This window comes from Scyliorhinus torazame, chromosome 2 (genome assembly GCF_047496885.1).
Source record: "Scyliorhinus torazame isolate Kashiwa2021f chromosome 2, sScyTor2.1, whole genome shotgun sequence".
NCBI lineage: Eukaryota > Metazoa > Chordata > Chondrichthyes > Carcharhiniformes > Scyliorhinidae > Scyliorhinus > Scyliorhinus torazame.
This window is the reverse complement of record NC_092708.1, coordinates 231,322,212-231,345,406: the sequence shown is the minus strand read 5'-3', so window position 1 is coordinate 231,345,406 and position 23,195 is coordinate 231,322,212. Positions and strand designations below refer to the sequence as shown.

Below are 23,195 nucleotides of genomic sequence, written 5' to 3'. Positions count from 1 at the left end.
TTCCGAGGGTTCACTTTCAGGAAGGCCAATCTAACTTCGGAAGCTGTGATGGTGGGTATGGGTGAATTATGGGCTGCTGGGGCACTCGACAGCGGATTGTTGGTTACCTGCTCGAACCGAGCATAGAATGCATTGAGTTCATCGGGGAGGGATGCGCTGCTGCCAGAGATACTGTTCGGCTTTGCTTTGTAGCCCATTATGTTGTTTAGTCGGTGCCACAACCGCCGAGAGTCTGTCTGTGACTCTAGCTTGGTTTGATATTCTCTCTTGGCACCTCTGATGGCTTTGCGGAGGTCGTACCTGGATTTCTTGTATAGGTCAGGGTCGTCTGCCTTGAACGCCTCAGATCTGTCCTTCAGTAGGGAGTCAATCTCGCGATTGAGCCATGGTTTCCGGTTGGGGAACGCACATAGTGCTTTCTTTGGCACGCAGTCGTCCACACATTTGCTGATGAAGTCTGTGACGTTGGTGACATACTCATTTAAGTTGGTCGCTGAGTTCTTAAATATGGACCAGTCCACTGTCTCTCAGCAGTCACGTAAGAGCTCTTCTGTCTCCTCGGACCAGCACTGCACAATCTTCTTAGCTGAATTCTCCCGCTTGAGTTTCTGTTTGTATGCCGGGAGAAGGAGCTCGTCTTATGGTCTGATTTCCCAAAGTGCGGTTGGGGAATGGAACGGTAGGCACCCTTGATTTTTGAGTAGCAGTGGTCAAGAGTGCAGGGGCAGGGTCATGTAGATATTTGGTTTGGTAACCCACACTTGGAGAGAGATAAGAGAGACCTCTGCCCTGATTTGCTTTCAGAGACTTTGGAGTGCCATCCAAGATCCTGATCAGGCAGAGGAAAACAATTAAGCATCACTCCGGAGCTCTTTCTTTTTTAGGTGGCTCCATAAGTGGTTTCAGGGACAGTGTGCAGTGCACTAACCCTCAGGATCTCATACAATTTAGTGACGAGAAGAATTACAATAGGATGCTGCAATGGTAACACATAATGTGTAGACGTTCCTACTGTAAGGCAGACAGTGTGCTCCACAACATTAGTAATCAATTGTGTCCCTAGAGTAGAATCCATAGAATTCCTGCAGTGCAGAGGGAGGCCGTTTGTCCCATCGAGTCTGCACAAACCCTCTGAAAGAGCACCCTACCTAGGACAAATCCCCCACCCTATCCCCGTAACCCCACCTAACCTGCACATCTTTGGACAATATTAAATCTTACATGTTCATTGAAGGTTCAGATTTTAAAAATCATTTGTAAATCATAAAGCATAAAAATGTTTTAAATCAGAACTAAATGTTCAGCGCAATTCGTGGATTTGTGAGAAGTGACACTGAGGTGGGAGGGGTGGGTGGTGGCAGTGGGTTTATCATTGTTGTGCCATAAGGCTTCACACCCTCAGTTTGTCTCACTCTGCCTGGATGGATCCACCACTGGTTTCTCTGGCAGTTAGGTGAGTGGCTGCAGGCACCCTGCCCATATCAGACTCACCCTCTCAGAAGTTGGGCAATCCTCACTTCCCTTCCCACAGTAATAGTTTACCTTTGCAATGCTATGTTGTACACAGCAAACCGGGACCATCCTGAACACCCGAACTGATGCACAAAGGAGCTCCCAGATCTGTAAAGGAAGTTGAATTACAAGTTCAGCAAACAAACAACTTATCTATGAGCAACTATTGCGCTCATGTAACACGGATTGTATTTTTCCTCTGCGTTAGCGCTAGGGCTACATGATGTAACTTTCCACATCCTTAGAGGGTAAAGTAAGTAAAGTTGCCATAGTCCCAGTTGACCATAGGCTGCTTTCCCCTTTGAGGGGGCGAGCTGACTGGTGGTGATTTACCCTGAGGATCACCATACCTCAGGCAAGGGGCAAGGTTCAGAAGGCGGACCTTCATGACTAACCTCAGCTGGTACGGGAATTGAACCCACACTGTTGGCCTCGCTCTGCGTCTTGAACCAGCTGCCCAGCCAACTGAGCTGAAGGTAGCCCTTGTGCCGAAGGAGCCACCTGCTAACTGTGCTTGCCTGTGTGAAGATCTGTGGCAGATGTGACTGGTTCAGAATGAAGACATCACTGCAACTCCCAGGATATCTTACACAGACATAGATGAAAACATTCCAGTTGTCAAGTATGAGCTGAGCATTGATTACCACATGTGTGCAGTCAATGACTATATTTACAGGAATCCAATCAATCTGAGAGCCCTCACGATATGACTGATCTCATCAGTGGCAAAGTGGATTAAGGGACAGCAGTCGCTGGAACATGCTCTAGTCAGTAGCAGGCTGTGAAATCCTGCAGGAGGTACCGACAGATCCCTGGAAGGAACTGCAGGAGAAGGAATTCACAGCCGTGTGCCCACCTGGGAAGGTGGTCTTGTTTCAGGGAGCTGCAGATGCCAGCAACAATCTGCCGTGAAAAGCTGAGCCTCCTGAGGCACTTGCTCAGTCATGTCGAGAAAGCTGATCCTTTGCCTGTGTAAACCGTGAACTGGGAATACTACCTTCTTCAAGCTGGAGTTCTGTGTTCAACCCCACTTCCCTGTGAATGGAAGGTGACTGAAGAGACAGCTGGTTTTGGTGTTGTTACTCCTCTTGATCTTTTCAGGGATCCGAGGTAGAGCTGTTTAAGATGTTCACATGCTGCTTAGACGGCTGTCAGCTGGGAAATGCCAATCAAGGTGAGTAAAGTCCAAGATTCGGGTTGCCAGCCCTCCGGGGTTGACCTAGCGTCTCCAGGAATTGAAGATCAATCACAAGGATGCTGCTGTGTGCAATCCTGGAAAAATATCATGGGGGCATTAAAAATGCCTGTTTTTGCGATTTAATTTGAGCTTTGTTTCTTTACGAGATATAAAAGTATTGGAAATGGGGGTGGGGGGGTTGGTGGGAAGGCTGGTTGGCAGACAGCCAAACGTCATCCTATTGAGTAACAAATCTTTTTGCTTTCCAATTCGCGTACAAAGGCAGCACGTCACAAGGATGGATGTGTTGGCTGGAGCTTGGGGGCAAATCTCCACGAATGTTCCAGGGATCTCAGTTGGCAACCATATCTAAGATAGGTGAAATGACTTCCCAGAAATTGGAATTAAGCATTGAAAGCACATTCTCAGGGCAAGTACTGTGAGCATAAATCATTTATGCCGACAGATGCTCAGTTTCAACTTTTCAGCCTGTCAATCTCACAGAGAATCCCTAATGTTCTCTCATTTCGTTGGCTCTGATGAGTTTCACAACTTGGGAAACCCATGCACTGGCTGTTAAAGGCAAAATGCAAAGTCAGAACCAATTGCCTCTTTACAGATTTAAATTAGAAACTCAATGGCTGGAAATCTCTGGCCGTTTTATGGGACGGGAGTATCTGGTCCCGCCGGCAGCGGACCACCTCCCGTGGGTTTCCCGGCGACATGGCATCCCACTGCCAGCGAACAGCGCACCGCCTCCCGCCACCGGGAAACACGGGTCTGGGAGGCGGAGAATCCCCCCTGCAACATCTCCATGGTGGAAGGAAGGGTCTCCTTGTGTCTCCAATGCACCCTGATAAAAGCTGGAAATGAATGGAATCCGGCTGTGTTTCTGACACGCCAGCATTTTCGGGATATTTAACACCCAAGGCCTAGACTCAAATCTGCTCATCTGTCTTCCAGTTAAAATTCTGTCCAATATTTCAGATGAGAAAATGTGCCTGCAGGTGGACAAAAGCAACCCGCAAAGCAGCAACAAACATTTTAGAGACTCTTAGAACTATTAAAAGGAAACAGTGGAGAATCGGTGTGGTTAATGTAATAAAATAAGTTCAAATAATTGGAGAAATGTTGACCTGGGTCCCAGGTTCAATTCCCGGCTTCGGTGACTGCCTATGCGGAGTCTGCATGTTCTCCCCGTGTCTGCGTGGGTTTCCTCCGGGCGCTCCAATTTCCTCCCACAAGTCCCGAAAGACGTGTTTGTTAGGTAAATTGGACATTCTGAATTCTCCCTCTGTGTATCTGAATAGGCACCGGACTGTGGCAACTAGGGGATTTTCACAGTAACTTCATTGCCGTGTCAATGTAAGCCTACTTGTGACAATAATAAAGATTATTATTATATGTTTCCCTTATCTTCTCAAGGATAAGATAGCGATAGAATTCTCCATGGTTACTGTCTTTCTGTTTTGTATTTGCCAATTGGTGCGATTCTTCTATTAAATCACTTTCATTCCTGCTGTATGAAATGAAACATTCAGTTATCATGAATGTGTTTCTCCGGTCTCATCCATGGTGGGACCCGCTGCGAGTGAGAATGGAAAATCTGGCATTCCAGCCACAAGTCCATTCACTTTTTTGAAATGTTTGAATTGGTGTTGTCCAGTTTTTACAGAGTTACAGCTCATGTGTATCTGGTATTTACAAACAAGTCTGTGTCTTATTTACTCTGTTTTTACATGAGGTCCCACTCCTCCGCCCCCCCCTCACCCCATTCTCCTCCCCTTCCCTCGTTGGTAGTTTAGCTCCCCTTGCGTATTGCAGTCTGCCCTGGGCGTCCTGTACTGTGCTCCGCTTCTTACTGCTGGGTCTCTTTCTCGTGCATGTGCTATCCCTTGTCTTCCTCCCTCTCTTCCTCCTCCCCCTCTCCCTAGTCGCTGTTAGCCTCGACTTGGGACAGGCTGATGAGTGGCCCCCACGCTTTGTCCGACCCTTGGATGGTGTACTTGATCTTCTCCAGGTGGAGAAATTCTGCCAGGTCTACCAACCAGTCTGCAGCTGTGGGTGGTGCCGCTGATTGCCAGCCGAGCAGGATCCTCCGGCGTGCGACTAGGGAAGCAAAAGCCAGGGCATCGGTCTTCTTCCCCTTATGAAGATCTGGCTGGTCCGATACCACGAAGACTGCCACTCTCAGGCACGGCTCCATCCAAGTCCATTCACTTTCAGCGGCACCAGTAAATCCCAGCCGCGAACGAGGGCGAAAGATTTAGGCCAATGTTACAAGCTGATGATAGCTCTTAATAATAAAATTGCCACTCTGTACTTGCATTATTTACTGTGTATTTCATGTAAAAGTTGAAATTTTGAGACCAATATTTTAAGCCAATGGTCGACTTTTACAGGGGTAATGTTTTCGAGAGGCTGATACTGGTGCTAGATATAGGCCGAAGTGAAATCCAAAAAAAGATCAATGGAAAACAGTAAAAAACCCAAAACACAAATAATTCATGTTAGTTATCATAGAATTTACAGTGCAGAAGGAGGCCATTCGGCCCATCGAGTCTGCACTGGCTCTTGGAAAGAGCATCCTACCCAAGGTCAACACCTCCACCCTATCCCCATAACCCAGTAACCCCACCCAAAACTAAGGGCAATTTTGGACACTAAGGGCAATTTACCATGGCCAATGCACCTAACCTGCACATCTTTGGACTGTGGGAGGAAACGGGAGCACCCGGAAGAAACCCACTCACACAAGGGGAGGATGTGCAGACTCTGCATTAACAGTGACCCAAGCCGGAATTGAACCTGGGACCCTGGAGCTGTGAAGCAATTGTGCTATCCACAATGCTACCGTGCTGCCCCCATCGTTCAGCATCTGATTATTTCAATCATTTGAATAAATAAAAACACAACTTAAACATATACATTTTTAAACATTACTTACCGGTATTTATACCCATCCGTATTTATACATTTGTAGAATCATAGAATCCTACAGTGCAGAAGGAGGCTATTCAGCACATCGAGTCTGCACTGACCCTCCAAAAGAGCACTCTACCTAGGTCCTGTCTCCCACCCTATTCCTACAACCCTACCCTAAGGGGCAATTTAGCATGGCCAAACCACCTAGCCTGCACATCTTTGGACTGTGGGAGGAAACTGGAGCTCCAGAGGAAACCCACGCAGATACAGGGAGAATGTACAAACTCCACACAGACAGTCAGGCGAGGTCAGAATTGAACCCAGGTCCCTGGTGTTATGAGGCTGCAGTGCTAACTACTGTGCCACCGTGCCATCCCCAATTAAACATTGAAACCTTTGAATTTTGATCCCTGAAAAACTAGGTTCAACTTTTACACAAGAAATTAGTTTTTTTAGTTGTTGACTAATAAGTAAGATCTGTTGTTACAAGGGTATATCGTAATGGTAATTGGCTATAATCTATGAAGCACCATAGGCATCTCTTTCCATGAGAGGGAGATTTTATTAAGACCCCCTCCATGTTACCTGTAAGAGTGTCTCAAAACCCCCAATGATAACTTTAAACAGTGGTTCTTCGTGGTGTATACTTGTTTGGAATAATGTGAGGAACAATGTACAACCCAGTGAGGAACCAAACCAGTCATTGTGTCAACAATTAATAAAGAATATTTATTCAAGTAACAAAAAAATGTTTAAAAACATGACAAAAGATATACACTATGGCACTTAAGTATATGAATAACTAAACATACCGTGTTATCTGAAGTTAACCTCTTGTTCTCAAAATAAACCCATGTTTCTGAATTCACTGAGACACCCCGTTCCCAAGCAGCTTCCAATTTTAGTAACTCTAGATGTCAAATCCAATTAATAGTTACCATATAATACCAAGTAGGTGACCAGATCTGGGAAAACATCTTTTCCTGGCCTAGCAAAGGCATGAAACTGTGTCTTTTAAAGGAAAATATATGTAATTTGGCGTGGCTCTAAAAGTTAGGTGGTAGAGACCTCTGTGGCTCAGACCATAGATGGAACTGGCCTGTCTGGCTGTTAGTTTGCGAACTAGACAGCGTTCCCAATGAGGGTGCTAGCAGTTCTACTGATATCCCCCTCTGTGGATTCTGCTGTCTGCCTCGCTCAGATGTCTTCCCTTTAGAAGTTACCATTTGTTACCTGATCTTTGGTAAACAATGTTTCTGATATGGCCATTCACACCTCAATGCCTCAGGACTCCTGATAATCTTATTACTGGGCAAATCACATCTTATTATTCCCCTATGTGCCTGCTAGTGTTGTTACTTTTCTGTTATTTTATTTTCATCTCAAGTTCACTGCTAATCTCGTTAATTTCCCACATCCGTAAGTGCTTTGTAACTTGTTCACAGTGTGTGGGTGCCGTTGGCTAGGCCAACATTTTTATTCCGCATCCTTAATTGCCCTTGGGAAAGTGGTGGTGAGCCACATTTTTGAACCATTGCAGCCCATGTGGTGTAGGCACAACCACAGTGCTGCTAGGGAGGGGGTACCAAAATTTTGACTAAGGACACTGAAGGAATGGAGAAAAAGTTCCAAGTCAGGATGGTGTATGGCCTGGAGGGGAACTTGTAGGTGATGTTCCCATGCACCAGCTGCCCTTGTATCCTCGGTGGTAGAGGCCACAGCTTTGGAGGGTGCTGTCAAAGGAGTCATGGTGACTTGCTGCAGTGCATCTTGTATGTAGGTTGAGGGACACCACTCCACATCAAGCATGGATGAAGGCAAGGAGGCAGGCATCCATGAATAACCACAGCCGGTACATGGATTGAACCACACCATTGGCATAATTCTGTATTACAGTCCAGCGTCTGGTCAACTGAGCAAGCCAACCCCCACAGCACACGAGTATTAAAGATGTCTATTATAGAGGCATCAATATTGAAGAGAAAAATTTTAAATGTGCATAAGAACTCATGAAACAGTCTACTCTTGGCAGATTGTTTTGTTTCTTGAATTCATATAGTGGTAACTGTTCAAGAATATTTGGTTTAAAATTCTCTTTTTGTTGATTCTTTTTTCCTGTCCTCAAACTTGCATCCGTCACTGTATGTTGTAGACCTAATACCCCCTTTTCATTTGCTTGAATGTCAATTTCGTTTCTACTGCTCCTTTGACTTTTTTTTACTTGTGGGCTGCTTCATTTAATCAGTTGGATATTAACATTTTGAGGGATGATTACATTCTTTGCATGCTATAATGTGAGGTCTTTAAGTAAGTCGATAGCTTGAATTAAGTTGTTTTGCGCCGGTGATGGATTGGCATGTGATTTTGTAATCCTAACTTGTAGTTACTCTTGCAGAAAGAGGTTTTAGGGTGAATCTCTATGCAGATATGGGAAGCTTTGTGCATCTGGTTCCTTTCCTGAAGGTTTAAATTATCAGTCTATTCATCACCAATATCACACGCACTTTTCAATGTTGAAAGTGATAGGTAATAAAGTAATGTGTTCTTTCATGTAATTTTATTTAAACTATTAAAACAACATGGTTACAATTGTTATTTAAAGAATTTTAAGTTGATTACACAAGTGACTAATTAATGATCTAATTAATGCTCCCTGGCGTTTATATAGACACTTTTACTATAGGGAGCGCTTTGAAACACGTTTTACTGCAAATTAAAGGTTCTTTTTCATAATTTTCTTTTGCATTTTTACTGCTATATAAACCAATACTGATGGTTTCCATTAAAATGATGTAGATCTGTGTGTAAATGTTTGCTGTGTTATTCTCTTGAGGGACAGTAAAATAGTCATTGTTCAGTTGCAGACTAATGTGAACTCAAGGGAGGACCCATCGGAGCTAATGAAAATTAAGCTGTTTAAAATATTTATCCTATCTCCAAGTAACTTTGATGATTGAAGAAAGGTGCATGTTTTGCAAGATTCCAGTAGATGTTCGAGTGTAGTACTAAATATTTGCCTTAGAATTTAAATATTTCTCAAACAGAAAAGCCAAGAAGGTCCAATATAAAATTGCTAATAACTTTCAAACTGCTGGCATATCGAATTACATCTTACATTAGTGGAACCAATTTGAAGAATGTTATTTTTACTAGTTTTTGTGAATATTTGCCATGTTAACAAGTGGAAGGGAAAGCTATTTAAAGATAAAACCTGTGGCTGGAAGGAACAATGGTGAAATTAGGAGAACAAATAAGAGACAAGAAAGCATAAAATAAATAAAACATAAATGTGCGAGGTAACTATTTTGACCATATTGAATTAATTGTCTTTCTGTGGATCACGTGAAATGTATTTACTGTGGTTCTCAATGAAATTCCAACAAGGAAACAATTTGATGCATTATTTCATGTCATTATATTGAATCAGCGTCTGACATTTATGTAGATATGTTGTTGAGATCAGTAACACAATATTGAATTTCATTGCATTTCAACTGAATGGCACCTTAGTTGTCAGAGAGAGCATGAGTTTAAACAGATACCAACTATTTGAAGTGCATGAATGAAAGGGAAAGTGTGCAGTTCAGATTTTATGTGTCTGTACTTGTTTATGTTATGTGCCTGGAGTCCCTCACTTTTGTAGACTAATGTGGTCCTGATTTCTTACTTTAGCAAGTTTTTAAAAAATTTGTAGAGCTGGGAGTATTTAAATGAGGGTATTGATAACCCTTATTTTAATACTCCGATTTATCCATGCATGTGGGCATGGTTAAATTGCCAAATATCTCCTCCTGGGAAGACTGTAGGTGTTTGAAGGTTACATTAAGCTTGACAAGTGTTGCTGCCATGAATGTTGAAGCACAGGGAAGTCACAGTAATTACAGAGTATTGGCTACTGACTTTGGAACAAGCCCTCAGGGAAACTACAGCCACTAGCAGGTTTACGTGTTGACAGTTTTTTTTCTCTCTTTTCCTCCTAGCTTTGAAGATACAATAAGTTTCTTTGGAGTGAAGCCAAAACCCGGGGAGAAGGAGATTACTCCAAACTACATATTTATGTTGTGGTTTGAATTCTGTACTGATTTTAAGAACACTTGGAAACGTGAGAGCAAAAACATCTCTAAAGAAAGGTAAGAAGGAGATGGAATAACCCATTGAAAATCTTTTCATTTCAAAATTATAACCTTTTAATCTGAACATATTTGATGTACCATTGTATTACACTCTATTTACTTTACTTGTTTTTTTTATTAACTTGGCTTAAAGAGGTTCGAACCCCCTGGGTATTTGAAAAAGTTGCCAACGTCTGTTATACCCACAAGGAAGATAAACACACATAATCTGATAAATTACACTTTCCCAACTCTTTTCAATTACCTGCTAATAAAGTGGAATGAGAGTTGAGCTAATTTGTAACAGATTGCTTCACTAGTGCATTTTTATGTTGAACCAGCCTAAATGAGCTGATATTACTGTCGCAGACAGTACCAACAAATAAAAGCAAATGCTTTTCCAGTTATTAAGCTTCACTTGCATCAAAGAGAAACCCCCCAGACCTAGGCCACACTTAGCACAATGTCAAAGCCCCACACTGAATTTATGGCAGCACATCTGACCCCAGGTACCCTGCTGGGGACATCAAACTGCGTGACACTGCTCTCGCAACAGTCTCCTGATTTTATTGGTTTGAGAAAGAATAACCTTACCCCATATATGCTTTTAGGTAAGGTTTCATGAAAGAAGTTTTTATGTGAGGGCTTCATTACGACTCCAAGATTGGCATTTTCTCAGTTTTATGGCAAGATCACTTTTTGCGTGATTGTATTCTTTACCATGATTCAGCATTTCAATTTTCTATCAAAATGAATAGCGAATATTGAAAATGTTTAAGTTGGAGCCTTTGGATAATATACTCTTTAAGTAACCATGTAGCAAAGTAGATGGTAATTTTCTAAATCTTTGGCCTTTTCCCAGTGGTAAAGCATTTGGTAAATTCTATTCAATTTAGTTGTACGTGTTTAAACATTCATCTACACTTTTAATTATGTGGTGGCTAACTAAGATACTGTTTATAAGGTTACCAAAGTGTTCTACAGAAAATGATATAGAGGAAATTTTCATTGCATCAGTACTCTGGACAACTCATTACAACACCCTGAAATTTTATGTTATTAGTTCAGTGTAGGCAACTGTGTAAGTAAAAACAAATATTATTTCCTTTAAATTCTTTTATTGACTTATATATCTCAATTAGTGCATTTCAAGGAAAACCAGATGGATTTAAACAGTTTAATGTCCAATTTCATAGACACTCTTGGGAAATGTTAAAAAAGGGAAAAAGAAAGTGGAGATGGTATAACACAATGCAATACTGTTAACTCATTAGGTTCAAAATTACTTCACTGCTAGAGCTTATTTATAGAAGTTACGGCATAGTTACCATATCATGTGTATTGCACTGGGTGAAATGGGGGAACTAATCAATCTTGTTCTGTAATAATAATAAGAATCTTAAGTTCAACTGTTACTTTAGGGTTAAAGATGGAATTTATCAAAAATACAGAAGGAATCCATTAGGAAGTATAACTAAAAATGGGAGTTCCTTGAAATGCTGTAAAATGGGACAGTAGAAAAAACATCCACATCTAGAATGTCTTGTAAAGTCATGACCCTTAGCGACACTGTTTTCCTAAGTGTGAAACCGTTGATTTACCACCCAGTTTACTAGAAGTGCATTAGAATCAGATTAAATGGTGTCATTCTGCATTCCCTGTTCAAGCAATTTCTCTCAGCATTCTGGTTTTGTTCTTACAGTTGAATGTTATAAAGTATTATAAGACCAGAGTTACTCAGACATATATCTTCATAATCACATTTACCCTCTAATATAGTTTAAAATGGTGATCTTGTCTGTGTGATGGTGGAAAATGGGTGATAGGGATGGAAAACCAGCTGCTGACTCACTATCTCCCATCGTACGGTATCAAGATCTCCCACAATTAAAGAAAAATTAGCTCTGCTTTAAGTTTCCAGTGTTGGATTTTGTAATCCCAGCAAACGGGGGCTATTAAAATTTTGATCCAGTATTAGATGACATTGAGCTGAGGAATATGGAGCCAATAATTTGATCGCTGTTCAGTTTCCTTCAAAGTACAATGTATTTAAACATCACAGATCATTACAGATGCCTGTGCCTTTAAATCCTTTAAGTTAGAGCCACGGGAACTCTCTTTTCTAACATCTATATATTCAGTTCCTGTTTTGGCATGCAGAGAAGAACTGGAACTGTCTCACACAATCATGCTGAGAAAGCCATTCATTCAAAAGGAGGCAAATTTTGGGGGGCAGCTTTTCCTGCCTGCTGCCCGTATTTGGGTACTGGCTTGTAGTGGTGGGCCCACAGCCTGCCCAGAAGCACAGGCATTTCCAGCCCTCAGCCAATAACCTAGCCCAGAAACATGCTTGGCATGGCCCAGAGGTAGTTGTGTAAGGCCTTTGGCCTCCTTCTGCACGGTAGGGATTCTACGATTCTAGAGATTGAGATTTTCAGGTGAAGATCTACGGCCAGATTGTGTCAATTAAGTATTAAGATCCTTTTGAAAGAGCTGTAACTTGGAAAAAGTATTAACCTTCCATGTCTTTGGCCTGCCACAGGGCTTGAGGGAATTCTCTGGTTGACTGGAGCCTATCGGAAGGCCACATCATATTTTCTGGGCCATCCTCATTCAGGAGTACTCAGAAAATGTTAACTTCACGCTGTCTCATTGGAATGGCCCCCATCATGTTTGCACTTAAATATCACCTCTCCCATAGCCCAGATAGTGCCAGAAATCTCGAAGGAACATAAAAAGATTGGAGATTAAACAATATGGATTTCTGCCACCTTTTCCTGATCTTTACATCTGATGTTTCTCCACCCCTCAAAAACAAACAAAATACTCACACTGATGTGGATGGATATGTCACATATTCATAGAGAGAGACATACAGGCACTACCATTTTAAAAGTAACCCAAAACGCGACACTATCATTAGCTCTGATTCATCAACCCACGTTCTGTATGATAGCAGCTTCAGCTGCTAACGTTTGAACTACATGAGAGGATAAATGTGACAATGAAGATCTATATCAGAGCAACTCTGATGCGCTCATAGAAACACTATCACAATGGTTTCTCGAGGGCTCAATCCAGTAAATAATTGTCAAGTTGCGCGTTAAGCCTTGCCCAAATATTTCAATAGATACATGGTAACATAGTAAATAGGGTAACACTGAACAGTATGGACCTAGGAGGCAGCAAGGTTTGATCCCTGATCTGTATTAAATGGCCAGTCTCCACTAAGATGCGACAACTGGTCTGAGCATTCTGCACTTAGCAGTGGAAAATCAGACATGATCTCACTCCCCTGGTTGCTGGCAAGTTGAGCCTTAATTGGTCATCTTCCAATATGGAAAAAAGAAACCTGTGTATGCTAATCGCAGCAACCAATCATGAATGGACTCATTGCTGTCCCCGACTGTGGCATTTTCTGGGTTTTCCAACCCAGATGGAGGAACATTGGAACATGAGTAGGCCATTCAGCCTGTTGAGCTTACTGCACCATTCAATACGACCATGACTGACCGGACATGTCAATGCCTTTCACACCCACTATGTAAAACAAGCGGGGAGGTGAATTTCTATTTGCCCTGACTAATTTTGGTGCAAAGGTTGCAGAATAGGTGTAGACACTGTTTACAGTTTGTCCTGTTCTCCTAAGATTTCTCATGTTACAATGGAAATTCGAGAGAATCCCTGTTGAAATTGTAAGGGTCCTTTTTGATTATTCCATGATTTCCTCTTTTATTTTGCCGTTATCAGTTTTGATCCATGGATGATTCAATGGACATGTATCTTTAAGTCAAGCTGCAGAGAGAATGTGGAATTCAGAAGTTACAGGCAAGAACACTGTGCTAGTTTGAACAGGAACTTCAGAATTCAGACAGCAACCCAGTGGCAATATGTTTGAATTTTCTAACTAGAGAAGGATTTGGTCTTCTCTCCAAAGAGCTCAATGAAAGCCGAGATAGTAGTTAAATGGACAGCTGGAGATTATATCCCAGTTCCATTGAATAAAGTACTGTTGGAGTATGATTTTGTGTCAGGTAGTTATCGGAGTAGTTAAGAAATTCCCAGTGAACGGTGCCGACTTACTTTTGGGGAATGATTTGGAGGAGTGAAAGTTTTATTACAGAGAATCCGAAGAGAGTACTGCAGATAGCACATGAGATACCAACGGTAGGGCTTGTAGGAATTAGGAAAACTCATTGCATATTAAATGACTCTCAGAAAGAAATGCTGAAAGACGTTGATCACGTATCAAATGACAATGGTAGTGAATCTGATTCTGCCAATACTGATGACATTATCTCTAGAGAATGATTCCTCCCAGAAATCTTTGAAAGATAAAGGGCGGGACTCTCCCGCAGTTGGCAGGGCGGCCCGTACCGGCGGCAAGAGTGGTGCGAACCACTCCGGCGTCTGGCTGCCCGGAAGTTTCAGAATCCTCCATACTTCCGGGGCTAGGCCGGCGGCAGAGGGGTAGGCGTTGCGCCAACCGGCGCCGAAGGGCTCCTGCGGGTCGGCGCGAGTTGGCGCATACGCAGGACTGCCGCCGTGTTCTGGCGCATGCGCAGGGGGTTTCTTCTCCGCGCCGGCCATGGCGGAGCCTTACAGAGGCCGGCACGGAGGGAAAGAGTGCCCCCATGGCACAGGCCAGCCCGCAGATCGGTGGGCCCCGATCGTGGGCCAGGCCACCGTGGCCCCCCACCCCCTCCCCCGGGGAGGAATCCCCCCGCGCCACCCCAAGGACTCCGCTAGTCGCCCTCCAAGCCAGGTCCCGCCGGGATGGACCATGTCTATTTCACGCCGGCGGGACTGGCCGTAAACAGGTGTCCACTCAGCCCATCGGGGCCCGGAGAATTGCTGGGTGGGGCGCTGCCAACGGCCCCCGACCGGCGCGGCATGATCCCCGCCCCCGCCCGAAAACTGGCGCCGGAGAATTCAGCAGCCAGCGGCGGGGCGGGATTCACGCCGCCCCCAGGCAATTCTCCGACCCGGCGGGGGGGTTGGAAAATCTCGCCCAAAATCTAGTAGAGAACCAGGGGCGGGATTCTCCCGCAATTGCCGGGGCGGCCCGTACCGGCGTGAGCCACTCCGGCTTCAGGCCGCCCGGAAGTTGCGGAATCCTCCACACTTCCGGGGGCGAGACCGGAGCTGGAGGGTTGGCGCCGCGTCAACTGGTGCCGAAGGGCCACCGCCGGCCGGCGTGAGTTGGCGTATGCGCAGGACTGCCAGCATGTTCTGGCGCATGCGCAGAACCGCCGGCTTGTTTCCTGCGCATGTGCAGGAAGTTTCTTCTCCGCGCTGGCCATGGTGGAGCCTTACAGAGGAAGGCGCGGAGGGAAAGAGTGCCCCCACGGCACAGGCCCGCCCGCAGATCGGTGGGTCCCGATCGCGGGCCAGGCCACCATGGGGGCCCCCCCCACGCCTCCCTAGGACTCCGCTAGATGGCCAACAAGCCAGGACGCGCCGAGATGCACCATGCTCCTTTCACGCCGGCAGGACTGGCCGAAAGCGGGCGGCCGCTTGTCCCATCGGGGCCGGAGAATTACCGGGGGGAGCCGCTGCCAACGACCCTGACCGGCGCGATTCCCGCCCCCATCCGAAAACCGGCGCTGGAGAATTCGGCACCCGGCGGGGGGTCGGAGAATCCCGCCCCAGATTCTGAGAACTCTAAGACCGAAGGTGTTCCTAAGAAAGAGGAGTCCGAATCTAATAGTAATAACAGTGATGAAGAGTCCGGTGAGAGTTCTGAATCCAATTTTGGTTCTGATTATGAAGGAATGATAAACGACTGTTACCGAATAGACCTGTCACTAACCGATCTTGAAGGGATGGCAAGGAATTCTTCCAAAGCTAGGACAGATAACAATGATAATATTGGATTGGATTGGATTGGATTGGATTTGTTTATTGTCACGTGTACCGAGGTACAGTGAAAAGTATTTTCTGCGAGCAGCTCAACAGATCATTAAATACATGAGAAGAGAAGGGAATAAAAGAAAATACATACTAGGGCAACACAACATATACAATGTAACTACAAAAGCACTGGCATCGGATGAAGCCTACAGGGTGTAGTGTTAATGAAATCAGTCCATAAGAGGGTCATTTAGGAGTCTGGTGACAGTGGGGAAGAAGCTGTTTTTGAGTCTGTTTGTGCGTGTTCTCAGACTTCTGTATCTCCTGCCCGATGGAAGAAGTTGGAAGAGTGAGTAAGCCGGGTGGGAGGGATCTTTGATTATGCTGCCCGCTTTCCCCAGGCAGCGGGAGGTGTAGATGGAGTCAATGGATGGGAGGCAGGTTTGTGTGATGGACTGGGCGGTGTTCACGACTCTCTGAAGTTTCTTGCGGTCCTGGGCTGAGCAGTTGCCATAACCAGGCTGTGATGCAGCCCGATAGGATGCTTTCTATCAGCAAATATGACAGCAAATTGGAAGAAGAAAGTAAAAGAGACTTTCCTAAAAGTTTTTTGTTACAGCCTCTTGCAGCAAACACATTGCCATCTACCTCCGGTGCAAATATTTCCCAGAGCATGCCTGTTTCGAAGGAAACTATTATCATAATAATCTTTATTGTCACAAGTAGGCTTACATTGCAATTAAGTTACTGTGAAAAGCCCCTAATCGCCACATTCCGGTGCCTGTTCGGATACAGAGAGGGAGAATTTAGAATGTCCAAATTACCTACAGCATATCTTTTGGGACTAGTGGGAGAGACCCAGAGCACCCAGAGGAAACTCACGCAGACACGGGGAGACCGTGCAGACTCCGCACAGACAGTGACGCAGACGGGAAACGAACTTGGGACCCTGGTGCTGTGAAGCCACAGTGCTAACCACTGTGTTGCCCTATACATGACAGCATCAATTATTCAGGATGACGACAGCAATGACTGTGATGTGATACTAAGCAAACAGATGATTAACCACATCCTTTTAAAGCGCCTCTTCAAGGTAAAGGAAGCAAATAGCGAAGGAGGTGAAATAATCAGTAATCAATTCCTTTTGAAAATTAAGAGGAGGGTGGATGATAAACCATGTAGCGATTCTGCTGTCACATCTGTTAAAAACAATCAGAAAGTTCATGGAGCCAATAGCGTGTCATCCTTTGATTCTGAAAGTAAAGAAGAACTGTTGAAATCTGTAAAGTACAAATTGTTTCTGTCCGTATTACTAAATGGAGATCAGGGGCGGGATTCTCCCCTACCCGGCGGGGTGGGGGGGTCCCGGCGTGATGGAGTGGCAGGAACCATTCCGGCGTCGGGCCGCCCCAAAGGTGCGGAGCACCTTTAGGGGCCAAACCCTCACCTTGAGGGGCTAGGCCCGCGCCGGAGCGGTTTCTGCTCCACCGGCTGGCGGGAAAGGCCTTTGGCGCCAAGACAGCCGGGGCCGAAAGGTCTTCACCGGGCGACGCGGTTCCGCGCACGCGCGGGAGCGTCAGCAGCTGCTGACGTCATCCCCGTCCATGTGCAGGGGATGTGAAGACCATGGCGAAGGCAGAAGAAAAAGTGTGACCCCATGGCACAGGCCCGCCCGCGGATCGGTGGGCCCCAATCGCGGGCCAGGCTACCGTTCGGGCCCCCCCCCGGGGCCAGATCGCCCCGCCCCCCCCCCCCCCCCCCCCAGGACCCTGGGGCCTGCCCGCACAGCCTTGTCCCGCCGTCCAAAAGGTGGTTTAATCCACGCTGGCGGGACAGGCATTCCAGCAGCGGGCCGGAGAATCGCCGGGGGGTGGGGGGGGGGGGGGCAGCCAACCGGCGTGGCGCAATTCCCGCCTCCGCCGAATCTCTGGTGGTGGAGACTTCGGGACATGGCGGGGGCGGGATTCACGCCAGCCCCCGGCGATTCTCCGACCCATCGGGGGGAGGGGGGGGGGGGTCAGAGAATCTCGCCCAAAGGCTGTGTTTATGAAGACTTCGGTGAGGAGACAAATGCTGTAAAACAACAAACATTGCATACGCAGCCAGCCAACTCTCTGAAGGTTGAACCCACAGCCTTGCCACTGAAAGTAACCATGTGCAGGAAAAGAGAGAATATAAAGCTGGAGGGGTTGATTAAAAATGAACCAAATATTTCCTTCAGGATTGACAATACTGCTTGTAGTTTGGCTGCGGAATATCCTCGAAATTTGGATAAACATTCATTGGACAATCAGAAAAGACTAGCTGTGTTACGTGAGAGACAGAAATGCAGAAGGAGCTCATTTAGGGGATCCTCTCTAATTTGGACAGTCAGGAACCTGACAAAGGGCAGCATATTGTCTTTGATGTTGAGGAAGAAAGTGGAAACAATGCACTGGTTGAAGATATCAGAGAGAGTTATGAATCCAAAGATGCAAACCTGTCAACAGAAGCAGAACAGAGATAAGATATAATAAAGATACTGAAAAAGTACAGACAGAATTGTAGGGAAACACCATCTAATCATGATGTAGACATAAGAAACTCTGAACCAATAAAGCCACATCCATCTCGACTGAAACCATGGAGACTGACTCCGTTAGAGACTCAAATACAGTGCATGTTGGACATGTTGTGGAAATAAGCAAAAATGCTGTGCTCCACAGAATGCCAAGTGGTGTTTGAGAGATTGGAAGCCATGTTAGTGGGTGAATTGGTGCTGGCTGCCCTGGACTTTTCCAGACCATTTAAAATGGCCAAAGATGCCAGTAACCTGGGGGTAGGGACAGTGCTACTACAAGGCAATGCAGGAATACAGAGGCCAGTGGAATATTTTTTGAGAAAACTAAGTCCATGTCAAAGAAAGCATTCCACTATTCAAAAGGAAGCCTTAGCCTTGCTACTAGCCCTACAGCACTTTGAAGTATATGTCCGATGTGGCAATGAACAAAGCTTAGTTTACACAAACCATAATCCACTTGCGTTTACAGAGAAGTTGAAAATCCAGAATGCAAGGTTATTCTGTTGGAGTTTACTATTACAACAGTTCACATTCCTAGAAAGGATAATGTGATTGCGGATGCTTTGTCAGGGGTTTAATGGCTGACTAGTTACTAATGTGGAGACTAGGAAGGGAACTTCTAAAATGGGCATGGATTGGATGGATATGTGTTTGTGATTTTTGGCTTGCATACCTCATAATGAAACGTCCATGACCTGATATTTCATTCTCTTTATAATATAATAATCTTTATTATCACAAGGAGGCTTACATTTACACTGCAATGAAGTTACTGTGAAAAGCCCCTAGTCGCCACATTCTGGCGTCTGTTCGGGTACACAGAGGGAGAATTCAGAATATCCAAATTACCTAACTTAGCTAACAGCACGTCTTTCCGGACTTGTGGGAGGAAACCAGAGCACCCGGAGGAAACCCACGCAGACACAGGAAGAACATGCAGACTCCACACAGGCAGTGACCCAAACGGGGAATCGAACCTGGGACCCTGGAGCTGTGAAGCAACAGTGTTACCTACTGTGCTGCCATGCTGCCCACTGCTTAGGGAGGGAGGTTTGTAAGTGTCCTTCCTGTTTATTTCCATATTTCCCCTTTTATTTTGCCATTATCATTTTTGATCCAAGGATGATTAATGGACATATATCTTTAAGTCAAGCGGCAGGGAGAATGAGGAGTTCAGATGTTACAGGAGAGAACACGCTACTAGTCTCTGCTAGTTTGAAAAGGGGCTTCAGATTTGTCGGCACCACAGAGAGAGATGGGTGGGACTAAGCTTGATTGATTGGCTGGTGGTCAACGAATTGGCCAAAAGGCCGTACTCTGCCTTTTAACAGGTGGTGATTGGATCCTATCGCAGTGGAATCATTTTCAGAGTCCCAGGGAGCTCAGTTTGATTCTGGCAGCACAGGGACAATGTCCTATTCACTCTCGTCCATGTTTTCTCCAGAAGGGTTGTGATCACTGTATTCTTGAAGCCGCAGAGAACCTGAATGAATGAATCTACAGGGGAACCATTACAGACTTCAGACAAAGACAAGGACCTACGCTCTCTTTCTCTTTCTCTCTCTCTCTCTCTCTCTCTCTCTTTCTCTCTCTCTCTCTCTCTCTCTCTCTCTCAACAAAGACTCTTTTTCCCTTATGATTTTTTTACCCCTTTCCCTCCTGTGTTTGTGTGTCTTGTGTGTCGAGGGTGGGGGCAAGTTAAAGTGGGGAATTAAGAATTAGATAATAGTTAACTAGTTGCATATTTCATTATAGTCCCTTTTATTAATAAACAGTAATAGTTTTTACATTTTCAAACCTGGTGACTACTTATTGGGCAGCCAAGGCCAAAGACTTTGGGTGTTTTTCGAATAATTATTGGTTAATTCACTGTGTTGTGACTCCGGGTCAAGTGTGGGTGGGATTGAACGCACACTAGACCGTAACAAAATTCACTCTCTCAGTAATCAGGTAATATTTTAAAATATCAATCAATAGGGGATGGGGTAAGAAGTGCTGTATGAGTAAAATCTGATAGATTAAAGTGATGGTCCCCTTGAAGCAGTAAGATTAAGATCAAAAGACATGACTGAATAGTGTTATTGATTCTGAAAGTAGATACAATCTGCTTCAAAGCTCTTTCATTTTAACTGTGTATGGAAATTCAGTTCACTTGCCTAATGATATCTCCGAGGCCAGCATTCAAATGAAAAATATATTGTGTTAAAAGCTGGGTGCGAAGATTAACCATAACTCTTTGCAACAGTTCTCAAATATTGTAACGATAACAAGATTTTGTCCAAAGTGAAGGAATGTAATTTCAATTTATTTTCCTTCGCAGTTTAGTATGATTTTACATTAATTATTTTCTGTTGAACATTACTGAGATGTTGTACCGATCTCAAGACTAATATGAAGCTTCTTAGCAAACCTATGTGTTCTGGTCAAGACATGTGCTCTTTCAATCCCATCTGTAAGGTCATGGAGTTATTGGAAATAAAAAGACCAAACGGGTTGCACGAACAAAGATGGCATTCAGGTCGGAACAATTTCCAACTCCCTGGGACATTATGCCGAAAATAATTTTAGTTGCTGTTTGCGTCAAGCTGAGCTAAATCACACAATTAAACTACAAGCAAAACAAGCAGCAATAATGGATGAAACAAATAAGGGTTGTCTTAAGGAGACTGCGATGAAAGGTAACCAGTCATTTCAGACATGAGAAAGTAGGCGTCTAGTGGCAGACCTTTCACTTGATTTTATAGAGTCTGAATGAAAAGCAGGCTGCCAAGGACTCTGATTACTTTCTCTCTGGGAAAGTATTCGGAATGTGAAAGGTGAATTGATTCATGTTTGTATTTTCCTGCACTTATGAAGGATTTTTACACAGTGGGAATATGTTAATTTAAAAAGGAAGCAATGCTAAACTGATCTGCAGGACTTGTACAGATGAAAACTTCAAGTTACTACTGCATCCAAACAATTTGGCACTTTGTTTAATTTTACTATCCATTTTAACACTTTCTTTGGGTTTTTTTATTGTACATTGCAGTTTGTTAGGTGCACATGCCAAAGTACTTGGGCGGGACTCTCTGTGAATCGGCGCGATGGCCTGAACCCGGCACCAGGAACGGCGCAAATCACTCCGGCGTCGGGCCCCCCGAAACGTCGCGAAATCTCCGGCCGGGAATGGGCTAGGAGCGGCGTGACACCATTCGCTATGGCGTCACCCGTCACGGTCATGCGTGCATCACTGCACAAAAGACGCCCTCTCCCCCCCCCCCCCCCCCCCCCCCCCCCGGAGACCCCCCACTGCCTGCCCCCCTTTCTCCCTTCCCCATTCCCTTACCCATATCCCCCCCTTCCCCCATATCCCCCTTCCGCCATATCCCACTTCCGCCATGTCCCCCCTTTCCCCATTTCTCCTTCTCCCATATCCCCCCTGTCCCCATATCCCCTTCCCCCATTTCCCCCATATCCCCACTTCCCCCATATCCCCACTTCCCCCATATCCCCACTTCCCCCATATCCCCACTTCCCCCATATCCCCCTTCCCCATTTCTCCCATATCCTTCCTCCCACATATCACCTTCCCCATATTCCCCCTTCCTCCATATCCCTACTTCCCCCATATTCCCCCTTGCCCCCCTATGGGGAATATGGGGGAAGTGGGGACAGACCCGGCCCATCAGGCATACAACGCCCCAGGATGTTCCAGGGCGGCCACGAGCCAGGGACAGACCCGGAGCACCAGGCGGACGCCACCCCCAGGACGTTCCAGGGCGGCCACGAACCAGGGACAGACCCGGAGCATCAGGCGGACGCCGCCCACATCTAGTGCGAGTGTGGCGATTCTGGCGGGCCACCCCCGGCGACGAGGGGGGCAGCCACAGCAACAGGCCCCCGTCGTAGCTGACCCAGGACACTGAGACACAGGACACTGAGACACAGGACACTGAGGCACAGGACACTGAGGCACAGGACACCCGACGCGCAGGACACCCGACGCGCAGGACACCCGACGCGCAGGACACCCGACGCGCAGGACACCCGACGCGCAGGACACCCGACGCGCAGGACACCCGACGCGCAGGACACCCGACGCGCAGGACACCCGACGCGCAGGACACCAGACGCGCAGGACACCCGACGCGCAGGACACCCGACGCGCAGGACACCCGACGCGCAGGACACCCGACGCGCAGGACACCCGACGCGCAGGACACCCGACGCGCAGGACACCCGACGCGCAGGACACCCGACGCGCAGGACACCCGACGCGCAGGACACCCGACGCGCAGGACACCCGACGCGCAGGACACCCGACGCACAGGCCCCCGACGCACAGGCCCCCCGACGCACAGGCCCCCGACGCACAGGCCCCCCGACGCACAGGCCCCCCGACGCACAGGCCCCCGACGCACAGGCCCCCGACGCACCGCACCCCGACGCACCGCACCCCGACGCACCGCACCCCGACGCACCGCACCCCGACGCACCGCACCCCGACGCACCGCACCCCGACGCACCGCACCCCGACGCACCGCACCCCGACACACAGGACACCCACATTCAGGGGAGGGATGGACAGGAATCGTCACTCCAGGGGACCCCGGACTTTGGGTCGTATGAGGAGCACGCCATTACGCCACTGCTATCTCCTTCACCCTCCACCATCGCAGAGACACTCACCTCGGTTGGGCACTTTAGCGATGAAGCACCTGGGACACTAACTGGTGCGCACAACACAGCCATCCCCATACAGCAGGTGGAGGCAGGAGCAGCTGCGGGGCCGGGGGGTCGGAGGGCAGCCCAGCGCAGGCAACCATCTACCGCCCAGACGGGTCCCGGGTTCCTGGATTTACCACACCCACCCACAGGCCCGAAGCAGATGACGGCCGGCTTGTGGCAACTGCAGACGAAGGTGGGGGAGTCCACCCGCGTGCAGGAGCAGGTAGTGGTGTCGGTCACGCATGCCACCCAGGCTGACACCGCATGGGTGGCGTCCGGGGTGGAGCCAATGGGTACGACGGTGTCAGACATGGGTCACAGTATGCAAGGTGTGGGGCTTTCCGTG

General features: G+C 46.5%; 1 protein-coding gene across 1 annotated transcript in view; it reads left to right on the top strand.

Moving 5' to 3' along the window:
* fmn1 (formin 1) overlaps positions 1–23,195 on the top strand; it is a 639,512-nt gene that overhangs the window by 537,125 nt on the left and 79,192 nt on the right. Inside the window, 1 exon segment of the mRNA XM_072484913.1 lies at positions 9,595–9,744. Coding sequence (XP_072341014.1) covers positions 9,595–9,744 — 150 coding nt within the window.